The sequence below is a fragment of the Catharus ustulatus genome, chromosome 6, assembly GCF_009819885.2.
Source record: "Catharus ustulatus isolate bCatUst1 chromosome 6, bCatUst1.pri.v2, whole genome shotgun sequence".
In the NCBI taxonomy this organism is placed as follows: Eukaryota; Metazoa; Chordata; class Aves; order Passeriformes; family Turdidae; genus Catharus; species Catharus ustulatus.
In genome coordinates, this window is record NC_046226.1 from 52,427,438 (window position 1) to 52,446,569 (window position 19,132).

Sequence of the window (19,132 nt, forward strand, 5' to 3'; positions counted from 1 at the left end):
ATTGTAAACAACTTCCCAGGACACTTTCAGTTCCTGAGCTTTAACCTCCAGTTCACTCTGCTTCTGGGTATTTCAAGGCTAATATTGCAGACCACAGGGAAGGTCTCTCAGGCATTAATATAAGGACAATCTTAACGGGGTTGGGAGGCAAGGAAGGAAATATTCCCTCATTTTACAGACAAGAAGCAAAACTGAATAGATGGTCTAGGCAGTAGGAGCCAAAATCTGCTTTGATCAATGCTGTGAGGTCTCAGAACCATGAAGTACAAACACAGCAATGCATACACAAGGCAGGGAACAGCAGTCCCAGAAATGAGCAGAAAAGCAGAGAACAAAGTGAGGGGAAAGATAAAGAAGTGAGATTTGGCTTACAACTGACATGCCCACCCAAGGCAAAAAAAAAAAAAGTTAAAAAAATGGTGGGGAATCCCAAGCAGCACTTTACAGTAATGAAGAGAGGATAGAAGGGAAACAGTCACAGCATGAAAACCTGAAAAAATGGCTTTCAAAGAAAGCAAAACAAACGGCTCATTGTTTTACCAAGAAGAAAAAAAATGTGTCAGGCAAAACAGTGTGCTGAGGTTATTTCCTTAAGACTGCTTTTGACAAAGATATATTTTACTAGACAATTGCCATAGAAAAAAAAATCCATCTTTTTTGTCCTCTTTCTTTTCCTTTTCAAAGAAAAAAATCTATGTTTAGTGGATGTTGATATTATTAAAAAAATATATTTTTTTATCATTTTGGTGAAAAAAGTTGAGAGAAATTAAATGCACCTTGAAGAAAAGAGACAGAATTCCAAAGGTACAAATAAGGGAGCAAATATTAATGACAGGGAATTCTTTTGCTGTCAGTTCAAGAGAGCAGAAGGTACTCAGGTAGCAGTAAGTATGAAAAAAAGAGTTGGAACTTTTTCTTCTCTAAGTATCAGACAAGACAAGGAGTTCAACTTCTGTCCTTGGAGCCCTGCTCCATGGATGCACACAAACCCACATCCCTGCTGTGCCTTTCCTCACTCCTGGCCCAGCCCCTGCGGTGCCAACCTGAGGAGCCACCCCTGAGACCCAGCCCAGGGCCAGAGGAGCTGAGAACACAAATTCTTCATCCAAACAAAAGATCAATCCAGCTCTGTCAGACGACAGCCACCTCAGCAGCCTCATCTGTGGATGGCCATATATGTCTACAAATGTTGATCTCTTCACTTTGGGGATTTTTAAAGTGAGATTTGTTTATTCATGCTCAGATTCCTCTTATAGTTATGCCAACAATAAGCCATAGATTAAAGAAAGCCTTGCAGCTTTAAGCACTTCTTACTAAGATTTTTGCTGTACAGTTCAATGGACAACTCCCTGATCTGAGCAACCACTTTAAAGCATTCCCTGAGGGCATCCAAAATAATTTTGTTCCATCTGATGTCTAATTAGATATCCAAGACTCTGATCTCTCAGAGGTCCCTTCACAAAGGTTTCACTCAAAACAAAGCACGAGATTTGAATACCTTTGGGGCTGACAAACCATAAATCTCCTGGCTGAAACCTAAACACTGTACAGGCAATCTGAAAGGTATCTGAAGGCAGTGCAGGTACTGCCCTGTAACAAAGCCCAGTGAAAATGCCCAGAACTTCCATTTGCTGCCTTTCCTTGGGTTAGGACACAGCTTAGCTGCACAACAGAGCACCAAGGACTCTGGGAATAGAGCACCACAACCTCCAACAAGCACAGCACTGCTGGGATCAAAGAGGAGGAAGGGATGCAGCATCTTCAAAGCCACTCAGAAGATCCTGACACACTGCTCCTTTCGAAACCAGTGAGGCCTTCAAGACCCTTCTCAGCTTTGAAAACATCAGCCTGAAAGCACTTCTGAAGGTGGTTCAGAGCCTGCCCCTCCCTGGCCAGAGCTGGTGTCCTGGGGGGTACCTTCGGAGCGGTGGATGCAGGTGTGCTGGTTGTCGCTGAGGAAGAACCCCTCCTTGCACAGGCACTCGTAGCTCCCCACAGTGTTGACACAAACGTGCTGGCAGCCACCATTGTTGAACATGCACTCATCTGTGTCTGAGAGAGAGAGGGGAAAGGACAGAGATCAGCCTTGAGCTCACACCAGTGCACTGTACAGACACACACCAGCTGGGGCTGGAACCAGCCAGGCAGCTGAGACACCCCAGGCTGCCCTGTGGCTGCTGTTGCGCTGTCACCCTTGGCAAAACGCATTTCTGCTGCTGCTCTTCCCATTTTTTCTCATCTTTCCCATTTTCCCATCTTTGCAGCCTGCCTGAGCAGCCACAGGGCTCCCAAGAAGTGCTGGCCAACCCAACCCAACCCAACCCAACCCAATCCAGTCCAATCCAGCAGAGCTGATGGTTCCAGCTGAGGCAGAGCAGCTTTGGCAGGGCCAGATCAGGACCCCTCATCCATGGGAACATTCCCTGCCCCTCAGTGCAGCTCCTCTCCACAGCTCAGCAATCACATGTGGGGCTGGCTGGCTCAATGGCACAACAACCCTTTGGTTCCAAACCCATCCAAGCTATAAAAGCTCCATCTCCTGAAGCAAAGGTGGAACACGAAAAATCCAAACATCAAAATAAGTTCAGCTAAAAAACCTATCCCCTGCTCTTTATTTTCACCCCAGCTAGAATTCACACACCACATCTGTTCTGGTGCTTGGTTTGATTTATCATCCTCCTCCCTCAAGTCTAGGACATCATCACTCATCATCAGGGGTGCTGCTGTGTTGACTGACTGCAGCCAAGCACAAGAGCAGAAGTTCTGGAAGCAGTTTTAATCTTGATTTTGTAACATTCAGAGTCTAAACAACACCAGAGAACACAGAAGGGCTCTGCTTGCAAGACAACCAAGAGGACCAAAGAGTAGAAAAACTAGTTAAGCCTCTGAACAAGCAGGACAGCTTCCCAATATCCAATTCTTTGGAATTTTACCCCTTAATAAACACAGGTTTTTTGTAACCATGACTGCCAAATACTTTTCCTAGCCTAATTTTCAGAAATTTTAACAGGAAATAAAAAAACGCTCAGCCCCTTAAAAACAGGACAAAACCTTGCTGAGGCAAAGCACTGGTGTCATTTGCAAATTCATCTGTAACATCATGTTTGCCCCCTGTTCTGTTCATTGTTCCTGGCTAATAGTACAATGTTTTTAATTTAACATTGTAGCATTTCTGGTAGGAAACAGCTGTCTTTCAAAAAAGGGAGAAAGAGAGGCTTTTAGTAAGAAGCATAACATAGTATTACAACAGATTTAATGTCCACTGAAGGCAGTGAGTAAGCCAATTGGATGCAAAGGAATGTGACCTGCTGGAGAAAAAGAGCGGCTGACATATCTCCATCACAAAGAAGCCGAGTATTTTAGAGTTCTACAGTGATGTGAATGTGCAAACAATCATGAATAAACAGCCACCACGAGCCTTTAGTGCTACAGATTTGAACCCCAGCAGATGTTTCTGTCTTACAGACCTTGGAAAGCTTTCAAAAAAATCATCTCTTTCCAACAAGTAATTGTCTATTTGGCTTAAACCCAGGCACACAGCCGAGATCTTCAAAAATAAGGGTGAGAGGAGGGCAACCCTGGCGTGAACAAAGTAAATAAACAGATTAAGAGAAGATGTGATCCAATTTGCTGCATGCCAAAATATTTATTTAACGTTTACATCACAACTCAAAATTGGCACATCAGTGGTAAAGTCCTCACTGGATGTCAACGACATTTTGTTTTATTTTATTCTCCAGGTCTGCCATGCAATACTGAGCAGCTTCCCAGTGACAGGGCAGGTGGGAGACTGTGGTCTAAGTTATGTCACTGCCACAAAGCAAGTCAGCTGAAGTCTGCCCTGGGTACAGAGAGAATACACACGTGCCTTTGGGTGCATTGTCAGAGGCAGTGTGCTCCTTCACACCCAGCCCTTCATGGTAACCTCAACTGAACTCCACTCTGTGTTTACACAAAGGCAAAAATAAGATGGATGTTCTGTTATCTTAAAGCATCCGCAGATATTTTGTTTCCCTCTCTACTTTATTTAAATATTTGGAACCTGGTGAGTTCATCCTCTCCTCCACTTACTCTGCAGAAAGCTGGGCATGAAACAGGTTCCCAGCAGGTAAAACCAACACAATCCCACTGAATACTCCAGAGTTTTCTCATTTGCCCCAGCAGAAGATACAGCCTGGGGATGGTCTGACCCCCCAGTTGATGTGCCACAGTGGGAAACACCCAGCCAAACTGACTTCAATTATGCAGTGAGAGCAAAGCTCCCTCTGCCATGGGCATGGAGGTGTGTCCAGGCACATCCACACGGAGTGCAGCAGCAGAGAAAACCTGAGCCACCTCTGAAAAAGCAACACAGGCAGCACAGGGCTGAGCCACACACGCGCCCAGCTGGGGTCCAGGAAGCTGGACAGCTTCACCAGCTCCAGGCTTAGTCCTGCTGTTCCTCAATGCCTCCATCATACACAGCTACTGCACACCCCAACCATCCTCTCCTGTCAGGAACATCAGAGTGAGAAGCCCCCACGTTACAGATACACTTGAGAGAGAAGATCCCTAAGCCTGGAAACACACCTGACAACTGATCCTAAGCTAACCGTGGAACAGAGAGGACAATGATAGCACATGTTCCTTTATATAAACTCATTTAGCATAATAATAGATGACATTTGGCACACTTACACCCAAAGCACTCCAGAGAAATGTAGCACAGTTATCCTCATTTACAGAGGGGGAAACAGCCACACTGAGATGGAACCTCAGCACCTGAAAATCCTTGAAATTGAATCCTGGTGACACTGAAAAGTGTCACAAGCAGCACTCTCTCTCTGAACCGACCGAGCCCAAGAGATTGCCTTGTGTTCCCCATGGATGCAGCTGGAGGGCTGTGCTCCCATCCCCACTCACACTGCTCCACTCCTTACCCAGGCAGTTGTGGCCATCGTGAGCCAGCATAAAGCCATCGTAGCAAGTGCAGCGGTAATTCCCTGGAATGTTGAAACACTCGTGGACACAGCCCCCATTGAAGTCGTTGTCACATTCATCAATGTCTAAGGAATAAAGCCAAAGTCAGTATGATGGATGCTTGCCTGAGTGTTATAGACAGGGATGGGACTGCCTAAATGTGAGCAGCAACTGCTGTCCAAAATCGTCATTGTCTTGCAAATACACTATATTTAATGCATTTCCTGTTGAATGTTTCTGATGACTGAGAAAGCACCCTGAAACATGCTTGCAGATGATATTTTTTAAGGCGACTGGCTAAACAACAAACTCATTATCAGGCTGGGTGAAATGAACAGGTGAAAATCCATGCAAGGTTTGCCTTTGATTTTGTAAACAAGAAGTAAACCAGGTAATGAAACAATCACTACTTTGATTTAAAAATCACCCTTGGTTATTTTTAGTGGCTCTATTTTCTTAGGCATGCTCCATGCTGACACAAACAGAACTCAATGTTCTGGTCCCTTTACCTTCACATTTCCTCCCTTCTCCAGTGTAACCCACTTTGCACATGCACTTGTACAGCTTCGGGGTGTTTTGACAAATAGCATCTGGGTGGCAGTCGTCCAGCCCCAGGGCACACTCGTCCACATCTGTGAAAAGACAGCAGGCTCAGGAGGGATGTCAGCAGGAGGAGAACAGGGCACGTCCCCTGAACACGTCCCTGAGGAGATGACAAAGCTGAGCACCTCTCTGTGGTGCCCACAAGAATATTGTGTGGTTTTGTGTGTCAGGACAGAAACACGGAGAGGCAGCATCTGCCCTTCAATTTGTGTCATATTCTACCTATATAGAGATACTTGTATGCAATTCAGATAAGGCCATGGTAATCTTTTGTGCACATTTATGAATGCATCCAAAACAATCTCCTAAGGGCTAGATGTTCTGTGAAATTCAGCTGATAGTTTCACAGAGATTCATCAGAGATTGGTAATCTTTCTGATTAACAAAAAACAGTCATCAAAAGAGTTCTTGATCACATCCATGCATCACCTGCAGGAAGCCCAAAGATTTTTAAAATAACAAAAGGAGTTGATTGAAATGCACTTTCAAAGGCACCACCAATAAGTTAAAAGTCTGACTTACCATTAAACAGATGTATAATCTTAAAATATTTTTTTTAATACAAGAATGGTATCTGGGGAGTAGCATTGCCCAATCACCTGGCCAGCCATCTCAAAGCACAGTAAACTGAAGCAAAATATCCAGGTGGAAACTTCAGGGAAGAGGAAATGAAGAGAAAGGGAAACACCAACAGGAAGAAGTCCTGGAGATGAAGAAGTGTAGACAGAAGAGGAAGAAAAGTTACAGGCAGCAGAAGACATCAGCACAAGTTTTTCACACAGCAGAAAAAAACTGAAGCACAGAAACACGAAGATTTCCAGAAACTGGCTAAAAGGAAGAATTGTAGAAGCAACACCCCACACAGGTACAAAAAGTGCCTCCTAAAGCAAGAAGTAGTGCATGAGTACCAGCAGAAAGCTACTACTTCAATAGTCAGCCACTTTTTATGGTGGGGATCACTTTCCAAATGGAAATTTCAGCTAGCACTTCTCCCATTTACAATTATAGCATTCATCCTGCTCTTTTTTTTTTTTTTTCCTCTCCCCCAATCACAAAATATGCCTGTAGGTACTGCAGCAGCTGCCAACTGCAGAAAGTGTTCACTTGGTTTTAACTCCTGATGGGGTTTGGCAGTGGGAAACAAGGCAAAGAGCCAGTGTTAGAGCAGCAGTGCCTTCCTGGCTCTCAGGTGCACACAGCTCCAGCAGCAGCAATGGGCTCCCCAGATGCTGCCACCAGAAAGAAAGGACAAGGTGGCAGACAGTGGAAAGTAGTTGGGAAGAGCAGCAGAATCCGCTGCCTCTCAAAGCAGAGAAGTCAAGGCATCAAAAAATATGGGAGACTGAACTGAAGGAGCAAGTCATGCGAGGAAGGGTGTGGGCAAAAGCTGAGGGGTCTCCAGGGGACTCAGGCAGGTGTGGCAGAAGAAAAGGATGGGCAGGGAAGAACAGAGAGAGGGCATAAAGGAGCATCAGCAACACGTGCTGACTGTGTGCCCTCGGCACCGTCAGCTCTCCCCTGCCCTGCCCCAGCCAGGGGCACAACCTGAAAAGACACAGCAAGGGGGGAGCTTTCCTCTAAGCCAGGACGCAGAGACATCAGCCAGATGCAGTGCCAGCGGCAGGACAGCAGCTCAGCTGGGTTGTTTTTACACCGCCCCTCTGTGACCCGCAGCGTGCGGTGAAGAACCGCACCGAGAAGCCGCATCACTAATGCATGCAAAGGCGGGGAAAAGAGGGCTAGGAACAATCCGTAGGCACAGAGAGCGAGATTTCCCCTTGCAGTGACAGGATCCTGAGCAGGAGAGACCCTGCAGGAACGAGACTGTGAGCAAACATCGCAGCCTTCAACTTGGCAGGAGGCGGCGGCGGGAGAATCCCTGGGCTTGTTCGGCGGGGAGCGAAGGCGGTTTCATCCGCAGCGCATCCCATTCACAGCCCGCTCCCCGGTGCCCCGTCCCGGGGCTCTCCCCGCTCCCAGGGCAGCGGGAGCCGCCGGGAGAGCGGCGCTGGCAGCACCCGCGGAGCCCGAGAGCGCTGCGAGCAGCGACCGCGCCGGGCACGGCCGGACCGGCACCGGCACCGGCCTGGGGGGAGAGCCGGGACCGGGGGGAGCCGCGGGGAGAGCCGGGACCGGGGCTGGGGCGGGATGGGCAGGGACCGGGAAAGGGGAAGGAGCGGGGAGCACTCACCGGGCAGGGACAGGCACGGGAGGCACTCACCGGGAAGGGACAAGGGGCACTCACCGGCCAGGGAAAGGCACAGGGGACACTCACCGGGCAGGGACAGGCACAGGGGACACTCATCGGGCAGGGACAGGCACGGGAGGCACTCACCGGGAAGGGACAGGGGGCACTCACCGGTCAGGGAGAGGCACAGGGGACACTCACCGGGCAGGGACAGGCACAGGGGGCACTCACCGGGCAGGGACAGGGACAGGGGGCACTCACCGGGCAGGGACAGGGACAGGGGGCACTCACCGGGCAGGGACAGGGACAGGCACAGGGGACTCTCACCGGGCAGGGACAGGGGGCACTCACCGGGCAGGGACAGCGCGGCGGGGCCGCCCGGCGCGGGCAGCAGCAGCAGCAGGAGCAGCAGGAGCCGGAGCAGCAGCGGCAGCGCCCTGGCCCCCATCGATGGCGCTGCTGCCGCTGCCGCGGGCGGGAGGAGGCGGCGGAGGAGGAGGAGGAGGAGGAGGGAGTGTCTGGGGAGCCCGGCCCGCCTCGCACTGACAGCGGGCGCGGGGAGCGAGGGCTGGGCGGGCCTCCCCCGGCCCGGCCCGGCTGTCCCGGGTGCTCCCGGTACGCGACCCGCCCGCACACCTGCGGTACCGCGCACACACAGAGACACACACACACACACACACAGGTGTCACACACACAGGTGTCCGCCCAGCCGGGCACCGCAGCAGCTCACACGGGTGCTGAGCGTGCCCCGGAGCCCGAGCAAGGAGCCCGGGGCAGCCCCGGCCCCGTCTGCGTTTGTTCCACAACACAATATCGACATTTCTGACGGGTAATTACAGCTCGCTGCAGAGGTGAATCCCCGGCTGCAGGCCATGCCAAAAGCCACCCATCACGCCACCCCCAAGCCAGCCCCATCCCACCTCCAGTCCCAGCCAGGGATTTCTCACAGCTGTCACTCCTTTGGCAGGTAAAATTGGCTCATACATTATTCACTGAAATTATAATTTCCTAAATAATGTCTGACCTTTCAGGCTGCGAGCAAAAGCAGGCTGTATTCTTTTCCACCCCTCCCTCCCACCCCCATTTCACTGCCCTTTCTCTTTTGTTTTGTTCTGTGAGAAATACCGAGCTGTTTCTAGTTACAAGGGCGGTTTATACACATTAGTAAATCTTCAGAATGAAACTTTCCCCCAGTCTTTGTCTTTGTTTCCTTAATGGCAGCTATAAATTACCGCTCTCCTTTCTCACTGGAGCATCAGGCTTCATTGCTTTTGAAATGATCAAAGTTATTCTCTTTTTAAATCCAATGAGAAGCAACCCTTTGTGTCTTCTGGACGGTTTCAGTCTAAGTCAATCTCATCTATAAATACATAAAGCTGCTCATTAAACACTCCAAGGATTCTCCAGCCCTGCACCATTCCCCAACCCTCCCCTTACCAACAGAGAGCAATAAATGAATGAAGGGTTTCTGAACAGTTTCCATGATGTCATGAATAAACCATCATGCAGGGTGGGAACTGGCACACCTGCACATCTCTCATCTCACACCCGAGGTGTCTCCACTAACAACTCCCCCAAAGGGACAGAGAAGCCATCTCCCATCCAGGCACACGACTTCAAGCCACCTCACAGAAAAGCTGGTACACATTTCATGTCCAGTAAAGTGTCCTCCATGAGGCTGACCAGTATTGATGTAATTAACTCTCATCACAAGATTTGCAAAAGACATAAAGTAAGGAACACATATGAGTGTAGCAGAAAAACCAGTAAGAGACACTGAAGAGTCGTATAACCAAAATATCTAAAGCTTTCTGAGGCACTGTAAAAGCAAAGCATCTTTCTTACTTCTGTAAACTAAAACAAAGTGAGACATAAATATTTGGGAATGCCTGAGTTAGATCAAAAGACCTCACTGCAGCTTGGAAAACAAACAGAATAATATCAAATTTATCTTAGCTAATGAAGCCATTTCTTATACATAAATCTCTAAGTGTTTTGTGAAGGATCCTGGCTATTATTTCACATATAACACACATTTGTTTATGATGAAGAATTGCCATTAAAATATCTCTTTAAAGACACAAAGCAGACAAGCTCAGACCTCAACTCAGATGCCTTTCTGCAGCCTTTTTAACTATTTCTATTCAACTACAGAGTCACAGTGACAGATGACTGCTCTGGGCATGAAGACCTTTACTAGGAGAGAGAAGCTAGAAAAATTCTTAACATTCAACTTCAGCACTAAGTTAAGTATGAGGAAAGGAAAACAACCATACCAGGGCAGTTGGCCTGGAAGACACCCCAAACAGGACTGTTTGGGGATAGTTTTTCAGCAATTTAAAATCAAATCAAGTAATGAAGTTTCAGGGAGGAAAATAGCAACTTCCATAGAAATAAGACCCTCAATTCCCCCCTGCTCTCCATTTTCACTATCACGTGTGGTTGCCTCACATGGAGAGATCAAGACTAAGCTGCCCCAGAGCAGCTGGATGTAAAATCTGCTTCAGAAATTGTACACCTGATGTCCTGAGTAGAGATGAATACTTCTGTTAGAAAATTTAGTTTAAAAAATGCTTTATGCTTCATAATCCTTGTTAATTTTCATTATTTAATGGTGACATGACCTGAAGACATGTAGATTGCCATTTCATCTGCACTTTAATGAGAAGTAGCAATTCTGCTGGCCTGAGATACTGCATCATATAGACCCAAAATTTGGCATGACTGAGTGAGCATAATGAGTGCTTGTGACAGCAGCTGAAAAAAACTGGGAGGGCTGGGAGATGCCAGAATGACAAAAGCAAAGTAGGATGCTGGTAAGTGAGGATATACCTTCAAATATTTAATTGTTCCAAAGCACACAACATGTCTCAGAGCTGTAGTGTCATGCCTTGCTGATCTCCAGATGTACACTGAGTTTTGAGTAATTGTTTTTCTTTAAAATATATCAGTCAAGTTTTTGCTCTTCCCATCTTAGCATCCCAGGGCATTCCAAGCTACCAAATAGGTTGTTGAATTCTGTGTAAAAATGACACATCTTCAGTAATCAGCAGGACCCACACAGGACTATCTGAGACAGAGGAAATGTGTGAATTCTCTGGTCACAAGGGGCATTAAAAACCCTCATGTAATTTATATGCCTTGTCTTTTTATACCACTTGTAGAGAAACTTTCCCAAAACAAACATCAGATCCACCGCAGACATTTTAAACGTTGTAGGATCTGCATCTTAACATGCCACTGTCACTGAAAGGAAGAACAGCTCCTGTTTATTGCAGAACTGAATACAGTATAGCCTGTTAATACACACACATTTGTGACTTAATAGGGGGAAAAAGGAGACACTTTGTCATGTGAAATAACTTCTAGACATTTGTATTTCCCTGTGAGAACTTTCCAAGTCATTGCTACAACAAACAGACTGGAGCAGTGAACAGTCCTTGCCTGTGCACCCAGCAGTTGGCACAACACACTGCCCACCAAAGCCCTGCTCCTTGTGCTCCTTTTCCTTCGAGGAAATCTGAAAAACCTCAGGCCACTTGTGATGAGGTGAATGTGCTTCTGAAGCTGCACTTACCTCAGCTGCACCCAGGGCTCCCCACATCCATCCTGGCACCCTGCAGGGGAATCAGGAGCAGCAGGTCCATCCAAATCCCAGGGAGTAGAGACAGGAGCAAAGCCCAGCTCCTAAAGCAGGTTTGGCATCTCTCACAGGCTCAGCACACCCACAGCAGGTACCAAGTCCACAGCTGCACCCCCAAACCTGTCCAAGGATGAGGCCAGAGCATGGCTCAGGCTGAGTTCACCCTCTGGAATGTCTCCAGGGAGCCCACAGGGTGACACCATCAGTTGTTGGCAGTGTAGGATCACCCCCAGCTCAGGAACATCCACATGGTTCTCCCAAGAGGGAGACACTAAAAAAACCTCCACCACCAGCCAGGGGGTGTGAGAGGTGAAGCAACAGAGATACCACCAAACCAATGATCCAACTCCTTCCCTTCTGTTTTCCCTGCTGGTGTAGAACATTCAGTGATGACCAGTTTCACACAGCTTGAAGCAGAGGAAACAGCAGCACATGTGAGTGTGTGTGCTCAGACACCTTCCAAGGTCTCTGCTGGTCCCTTTGCCTTCCCCCTCTCCCCATTCCCTAATCCTGAGCAGGAATCTCTTCCACTGGTGGCAGTCTGAAGGACAAGGATGGCCTGGGGAAAGGTTTCCTTGGAGTTGGGAGGGAGGAGTTGTAGCTGAACAGAACAAACACAGAACTGTACAACAAAGGTCTCCTGAAACCAGTAAAATGTCCCACAGACCTGCAGCCAGGCAATGAGCAGATGATCAGCCAAATTATAACAGGTTTTTTGAAAATAGCACATTAATGCTATTTTTATTTTCATGTTAGAAGACAAATTTTATTGCAATTCAGCAAATGAGCTACACCTGTAAAACTGCTTTGTATATCCAATTCACATTTAATGTCCAATGGATTGAAATGTTACAGGAAAAATAAAAAAGGAAAACAGTACCTGGTTTTGTCATTATAATGTAAACTTTAACACGGCCCTTAAAAAAAACAAGCCAGTGATTTCCCCATGTAGTAAAATATATAGTTTATCAGATATTGATGCTTTATCTTAGTTTAACAGCCAATCTCTAGGTATAAAATAAAGAGCTACAAAGATGTGAAGTACGTGTACAATTTCTTCAAGTATTTTCAAGTATCCTATAGTCTCTTCACTACGGACAAAATTCATTTGACAATATACAGAAAAAGTTAACTCTGAATAGTTTCACTGCAGAAATCTTAACATATTAATGAATTTAAAACACATAAAAAGTATGGATCATCCAGCTAGTAAGTCCCATTTGAACAGTTTGAAAAATACTCTTTGTAATGATAAAAGTTGAGGAATAGTCTCCAGTTCATGAATATGTTTTCAGCTACTGAATATCAGGATATCAGGTGGTTAAAGTTTATGGCAGGTAAAGGCTTTTTTTTTTTCCTTTTGTATAAACTTATCATCATAGTATTTAATTACATTTAAACCAAGTCTTTATTAATTTGCATTTTCTTTTTGTATAAAGTATCATTGTAGCATTAACCAAAGAAGCCTAAATAATTGATAGCTATTTTCTCCTCTCAAATCAGGTATGAGCCTGTAAACATGTTTGGTCAGTGTAGCATTATGCATTTACTGCATGATGAACTGCTTATTTTTCTATCACTGCATTTCTCTCTCCAGAATGAATGTGTGTTGTTACAAAGATTATCTTTCCTCATGAACTGTTACCAAAAAACCCCCTCTGAACAACACAGCCACACTAACTGTACCTACCAAACCTGCCCCCCTTAGTTTGGAAAAGTAACAGGAAAAGAAGTTAAAATCGCACTATTCTGAACAAAGGGAGGATTTTACAAAGCTCTGGATAAAAAGGTGCTGACTACACCATTTGTTCCTGTAAAGTTCAGCAGAATGGCATGGCTGGATCCTACCCTTATCCTGTGGGACTGCTGCTAGGAACAGCCAGGAGAGAAGTGGGTGGTGAACAGGGATTGGGGCTGCTCCTACAGACTGGGCTGTTCTTACTCATGCCAGCCAAATCCTGCCACAGGCTGTATTTGATATCTTGCTCTTCCTTGACTGCCTCTGGAGCTAACAAAACCAGCTTTTTTTCTGCTGCATCTCAGAACCTTCTACCTCCACCAGCAGAGCAAATCCCTCCAGACTGGAAATCCATGGCAGAAAGTGCTTTGAACCCTGACAGGATTAAGCACAGGCCCCCTGTGAGAGGAGGAGGAGGGAGGTCTGTCTCAAACTGTTTTTTCCTGTGAGAACAGACTAACCTAGGAGCTGATGATGATCTCTGTGTCTTCCTTTTGCACTGGACAGCCAGCACTCAGGGTGTTCTCACTGATGGACAGCATCATCCCCACAAGCCAGCCAAGGAGCCCACCCTTGGCAATCACCAAATCCCAGCCTCTGCCCATCCCAGGTGTCCCAAACTGCCTCAATGAGGGCAAAACAATCCACACCAAAACAGCCACTAAGACCATGCTATCATGTCTCTCTAGGTAAACTTGTGTAAGGAAGAAAAGAAAAAAAAGAAAAAAAGAAAAGAAAGAACCTTAGTTCAGGGTAATTACCTCATGCAAGATAAAATTAATCATCCTTAATACTATGAGATATACAGTTTTAACAGGATCAACTCATCTGTTAAGGTCAAAATATCCTTCCTTTCTTACTTAATATTCCCTGTGAAATATACAGGCTTAGTAAAGTCATTTTCAAGATAGCTGAAACAAAAGCAGCAACAACAAAAGAAAACAAATTAACAAAAAAAAACCCCAAAACAAAATATTTTTTTGTTACTGTTATTAATGCATTAAAAATGTAGACCAGGTGTATAAAGACTATCCCAACATACTAAGTTGAATACATGAAATTCTTAGAATGCAGTACAACTGTGTTGTTTTGTTTTGTTTTATTTTTGCCCTTCCAGAGCTGGAAGGAAAAAAAAAGAAGGAAAAAAAAAAGAAAACCAACAAAACCAAACCTGCACACACAGAGAATACTCCTGTAAGCTGTGAAAGAATTCACACCCACCCCATGTGAGGAGTGGCTTAGACATTGCCCTCACATCTCCCTAATGCTACTGTGAAATCAAAGAAGAATCTTGCTCTGATAAGTAGTGACAAAGGAATTTCTCAGTTTAATAATGAAATAAATAGGACAAAAGTAAAAATAGTCAAAATTTAATACATGTTCTATATTCATAAATTATGGAAATAAAACTATCACAAGATGTGACTAAGCTGTAGGTAAAGTAAAAGTGCTACAACATTGTATGAACCAAAAAACTTGGACTCTGCTTCTCCAAACAGAGACAATACTGAGATAAGTTTATACAGTGGAGACCTCTTAAATACACAGCCCTGAACTTCTGTACAGTAATTTGTGATGCTGAAAAATCAGCCTGTTCTTAAGTCACAGATTCATTTCAAAGAGATTTTTATCAGAGGATTCAAATGAACAGAGATGCCTTTAGGCATTTGCCAAGTTCCAGATCTCCAACAAATTCAGCTTTCAAAATGTTTGTGTTTCATAGTAGAAATGGACTAAACTTTCTTTGCTAAAAACAAAAGCATCCCAAATGAAGTAGACTGTGACAATAGGATCCAAGATATATGCACTCAAAAGGAAAAGAAAAAACCTTAATACCACTGTCTTTTCAGAAACATTAAGAAATCCTTATACTTGTTAGTAAGGTATACTGTTATTATTTCAGATGGGGCATAAAGATCTTTATTTAGTCCTCTGGCATCTGGGGAACTCGTGTTCCTCTTTATTAGCAGTTAAGAGAATTACCAGCAGCTTCAAAATTATCAAAATTTTCAAAATTACCAAGCTTCAAAAGGCTGGTTTCAGTGGAAACGTTCTTGTGTTATGAACAGTTATTCCAGGTTTTTCATTTAAGTGGGCTACACTGTAAATTCTGAATTGCAACATAATATAGCCAGTTGTATCATAGAAGATTTTTTTTAAAAGACAAACTTACAAAACACAATGATAGGTTAAATAAATAAAAAACATCAGTTAAAAAAACGGCCTTAATTTCTTCTTCTGTGCAATTACGTACCAATATGAAAAATATTACTTTGATCTCTGGACATTTCACGGTTCAGTCTCCTGGATTTCACTAAAAATAATACTGACAACAAAAATAAAGGAAAAAAATAATTGTTGACAAATCAGTGCTTTGGAGCTATTAAAAAAAAGCACAGATCAGATCTGTAGTTCCCTTGCAGCAGAACATGACCCAACACCTTAAAAATCAAACATTGGTAATAATGTTAATATATAAAATATTAGTTTAAAAACTATAGAATGACCTTCTCAGCAGAAATGGAGTGTATACACTGGGGTCTATGACATACAGCATATCTGAAGGCAAGTTCACAGAATGCTGAAAGGCTCACTGCACATTTTCTATGGCAAGGAAATACTGCAGCTTTAAAATAAGCTGCACAATACTCATCTCTATCTCTTTCACATGAAAGTGTGTAAAAAGCAAATCAGCAAATAAACTCTAAAATAGATTTATACCAAAATCCTCTTTTTTACATTGAGTTTACAGCTTCTATCCATTTGCCTGTACTATTTCTGGAGTTTCCTTCAAGAAAAGTCAAAGTTGCATTTCTGGGCCATGAACAAGTTCACGATACAATGTACTGGCAAGACAGAACTTTTGCATACTAACGAGATTCACTCCTTGTTGCTTTTTTCGTGTTTGTAAAGACAGTTTTTCCTGTGGGACAGGAGGTCAGATGTCAATTCCTTTGACAAGAGATGCCTCCAGGGTGATGTTGAACTCCTGCAAGGTCTGCAGCACCCGAATCAAAGAATTCACCAGCGTGTGATCCTTAATCAGGGCTATGTCCTCATACATCTGGGCTGTAATGGGGCAGTCTGCAAGCAGGGCAATCCAGTGGTGCAAAAGGTGGTCTCTGACAAGGTGCCAGTGGGCAGTTTGGGAATAAAAATAAAGCCAAGTTAATTTCACATCTGCACAGACATGATTTTTATTCTTTGCTTTTAAGCAGACCTACCGTGTTCTCCACTTATGAGACAGGGAATGGGGAGTAACTGTCTCATGTGCAGCATCTTTTTAATTTCATTACAACATCAATAACAAAAACAACAAGAATAATAAAGAAGTTTCTTTATACCTGGCTCCAAGACACACCAGCATCTGAAACTTGCCATCCTTCCCAATGTTTCTAGGGGTGTTGTTGATAGCAGTGATAAAGCGACAGAAATTCCTGGCCCTTGTCTGCCAGTTCTCTTCTGGGACCATCTCATTCTGCTCAAGGGTCTCATAGTATGTTTGTGCTTTTTCTTAAAAGAATGGTGGGAGATAATGAGGTTTCATCAGTGCATTTAGGACAGAATTAAAATTGAAAGGCCTAGCTCACCCACGAATTTTCTTTTTGATTCAGTCCTGTGTTCCCCCTGTATAAAACTGGCATTCCACTTCCTTCCCTCTGAAGGAAGTGAATGCTGAAGAGGTTCACCTATCTACTGAATCTGAGTGTAGTAAAATGATCATATAAGGGGAACAGAGATGGTGAAGTACCTACTCAAAATATAGAAACATTATTAAAATTAATTCCTTTTGAAAAACGTGTTTGTTAACTCAGTTGATTTATTTAGCTTTGTGGCAAGGGATCTAGACTATTGTGAGAAAAATGCATGCTTATAATCCCTTTATTACAACATCTAGTACATGCCAACAGCTCTAGATCCATCTGTTGTGCTCTGAAAGACAACTCAACTTCTTACAGGTGTGATTTCTTGCTTTCACTGTGCTCAGTTAAGAACAAGGCTACCCTAGGTCAATTTAGCTCTCTGTTTATGTACCTCCTCCTCAGTAAGAAAGTTTGGTTTACCCTATTACTGCTGGAAGAACAAAGCCTAGTTACTGCATTAAGTACAGAGTCAGCTTTGGCAGAAGGCAGAGGCTCTCTCTCCTGACAGGAGCTCTCAGGGCAGTTCAGCTGCTGAGATGCCTCCAAGAAGTCTGCTCTTCACACCAGCTGAGACACAACAGCAGTGATAAGGAACACAGTTGGATGCATTTCAAAGATACAAACAGGCTCTGGGATAGCATCCTCCCACTTACCTAAAAAATCCCAAATGAAGACATTCTTGAAGAGTCTCGGTGATTTAAATCCATGCTGGAACACTTGTTCGAGAGCTGAAACAAGCCCACCTTCTCCACACAGCAGCAGGGTCAGACTGCCTCTCTGCCAGCACACACAGAAAGCACACACACTCATCACTTGTGTCACAAGTGTCCCATTAAGTTTTTAAATAAACAGATGCCTAAAGTTTAAATTTGTTGTCAAACAGTGACCCCAGACAGGATGGCCCAGTTCTCCCAAGTCCTGAGCATTCAAAAGTGGTTTGACTTCTCTAAGAATGAGGCTGAGGAAAGCATTGTCAGGGCTTGTCATCATCATCAAACAAAGCCTCAAACAAGCCAAGACAATGAGCAGGTTTCTTTACCTATAATAATGATCTCTACAGCAAATTAGGAAAATATTTTCCTCTTTTTTTAAGTAAGAGATCACAGATCCACTGTAGCACTGTAGCTTTTATCAACAAAAGCAACATTTAATGCTCAGTAAAAAAATGAAGACCTTCTTCAGCACATGATATTAAATTCTATTTGGCAAAACCAGGGCATGACCATTTGAGATTATTACCAATGTGATCACTGACTGGAATTACACTGGATATTATTCTGTCATGCCATAATGAATTTAGAAGAGAGGTGCTGTAGGAATGGAAGGACCTATCTGTAAAAAAGTCCTGACTGTCAAGAGCCATTCATACACTGCTCTACACCTCTCTGGCTCACAAGGGCTACACAGGGGCATGCTACCTAGGTTTGTTTCAGAAAACCACTGCTGTGTCAGCTGATTACATGTGCAATGCAAAAGAGTCTTTAAAAGCACTTCTGCTTCACTTGCTTGGGGGGATGTGGGTATTCTCAGACTGGTTTTTTTTTTCCTTTCCTTTTTTTTAAAGTGGCCCATGGGTTTTCACATTTTAAGTGGCAAAGATAATGCAAAACAGACATTAGAGATCTACTTAGAACTAAATGCAGATGTAAAATGTCAGTTAATTCAGAACAAACTACACAGGAGGCAGTGTTCTTGACAGCCCATGGGTGGAATCCTTGGCAGAATTTGACTAATAATAAAATTTTCAATACCAGAGTGTTAACATTTAACAGAATGTTCCAGCTAGCAGCAAAACTGAGGTGTTTGAGGTACTGTGCTGCAGTCTCAGTGTCTCTTTCCACTTCAGGAATTCTCAAGCACACGGCTGTTCACTCACTTTAGTTATTCCTGCTGTATATTCTCTCATGTTTACTAATCAGAGTTTTAGAACAGGAGTGCCATTACACTGACAACAACCCCTCACCTCCTTCTCTGGCTTGTGGAAATGCTTGACAATACCATTAACAGCTTCACCAATAGCTTCTTGTATCTGACCAGTATTTAACTCTGCAAAACACAAAAATATATCCAGTTACAGCTTCAGAAATTGTACCTGGGTGTGAGGGTTGTGGCACAGCACAAAGCACAGTAGAGGAGCACAAACCAATATAACTCATTCTGATAGGGAAACAGTGCTGGGCTGTGGGTAATGGAAACCAAACCCTACTTTTATTTATTGTTGAGGAGGTAGGAATGGAGATGGTTTTGTATTGAAGTTAATACTCTGGTGTTTCAAAACACCAACAGTGGAAAGGGTTATTACATATCACATGAATTTTCAGACCAGGACCAAAGCTAAGAAAGGAGTTGTGCTTTTG

General features: G+C 44.2%; 2 protein-coding genes across 9 annotated transcripts in view; both read right to left on the minus strand.

Annotated features, from left to right (window-relative positions):
- The window catches only part of SCUBE2 (signal peptide, CUB domain and EGF like domain containing 2), a 40,914-nt gene extending 32,771 nt beyond the window's left edge, over window positions 1-8,143 (minus strand). For 2 of the 5 annotated variants that reach the window (XM_033063040.1, XM_033063036.1), the window contains exons 1-5: window positions 8,102-8,143; window positions 6,085-6,265; window positions 5,469-5,591; window positions 4,920-5,045; window positions 1,918-2,052 (exon numbers count right to left, since the gene is read on the minus strand). In XM_033063040.1, the coding sequence (XP_032918931.1) occupies window positions 1,918-2,052; window positions 4,920-5,045; window positions 5,469-5,511 (304 nt within the window). In that variant the 5' untranslated portion in view covers window positions 5,512-5,591; window positions 6,085-6,265; window positions 8,102-8,143. The other 3 variants (XM_033063039.1, XM_033063038.2, XM_033063037.1) reach the window with 3 other exon arrangements.
- A 4,056-nt stretch (window positions 8,144-12,199) lies between these two features.
- The window catches only part of DENND5A (DENN domain containing 5A), a 63,666-nt gene continuing 56,733 nt past the window's right edge, over window positions 12,200-19,132 (minus strand). For all 4 annotated transcript variants that reach the window (XM_033061777.1, XM_033061778.2, XM_033061776.1 and 1 more), the window contains 4 exons: window positions 18,739-18,821; window positions 17,429-17,552; window positions 16,476-16,644; window positions 12,200-16,253 (listed from right to left, as the gene is read on the minus strand). In XM_033061777.1, coding sequence (XP_032917668.1) covers window positions 16,070-16,253; window positions 16,476-16,644; window positions 17,429-17,552; window positions 18,739-18,821 — 560 coding nt within the window. In that variant the 3' untranslated portion in view covers window positions 12,200-16,069. The remainder of the gene's footprint in view (window positions 16,254-16,475; window positions 16,645-17,428; window positions 17,553-18,738; window positions 18,822-19,132) is intronic.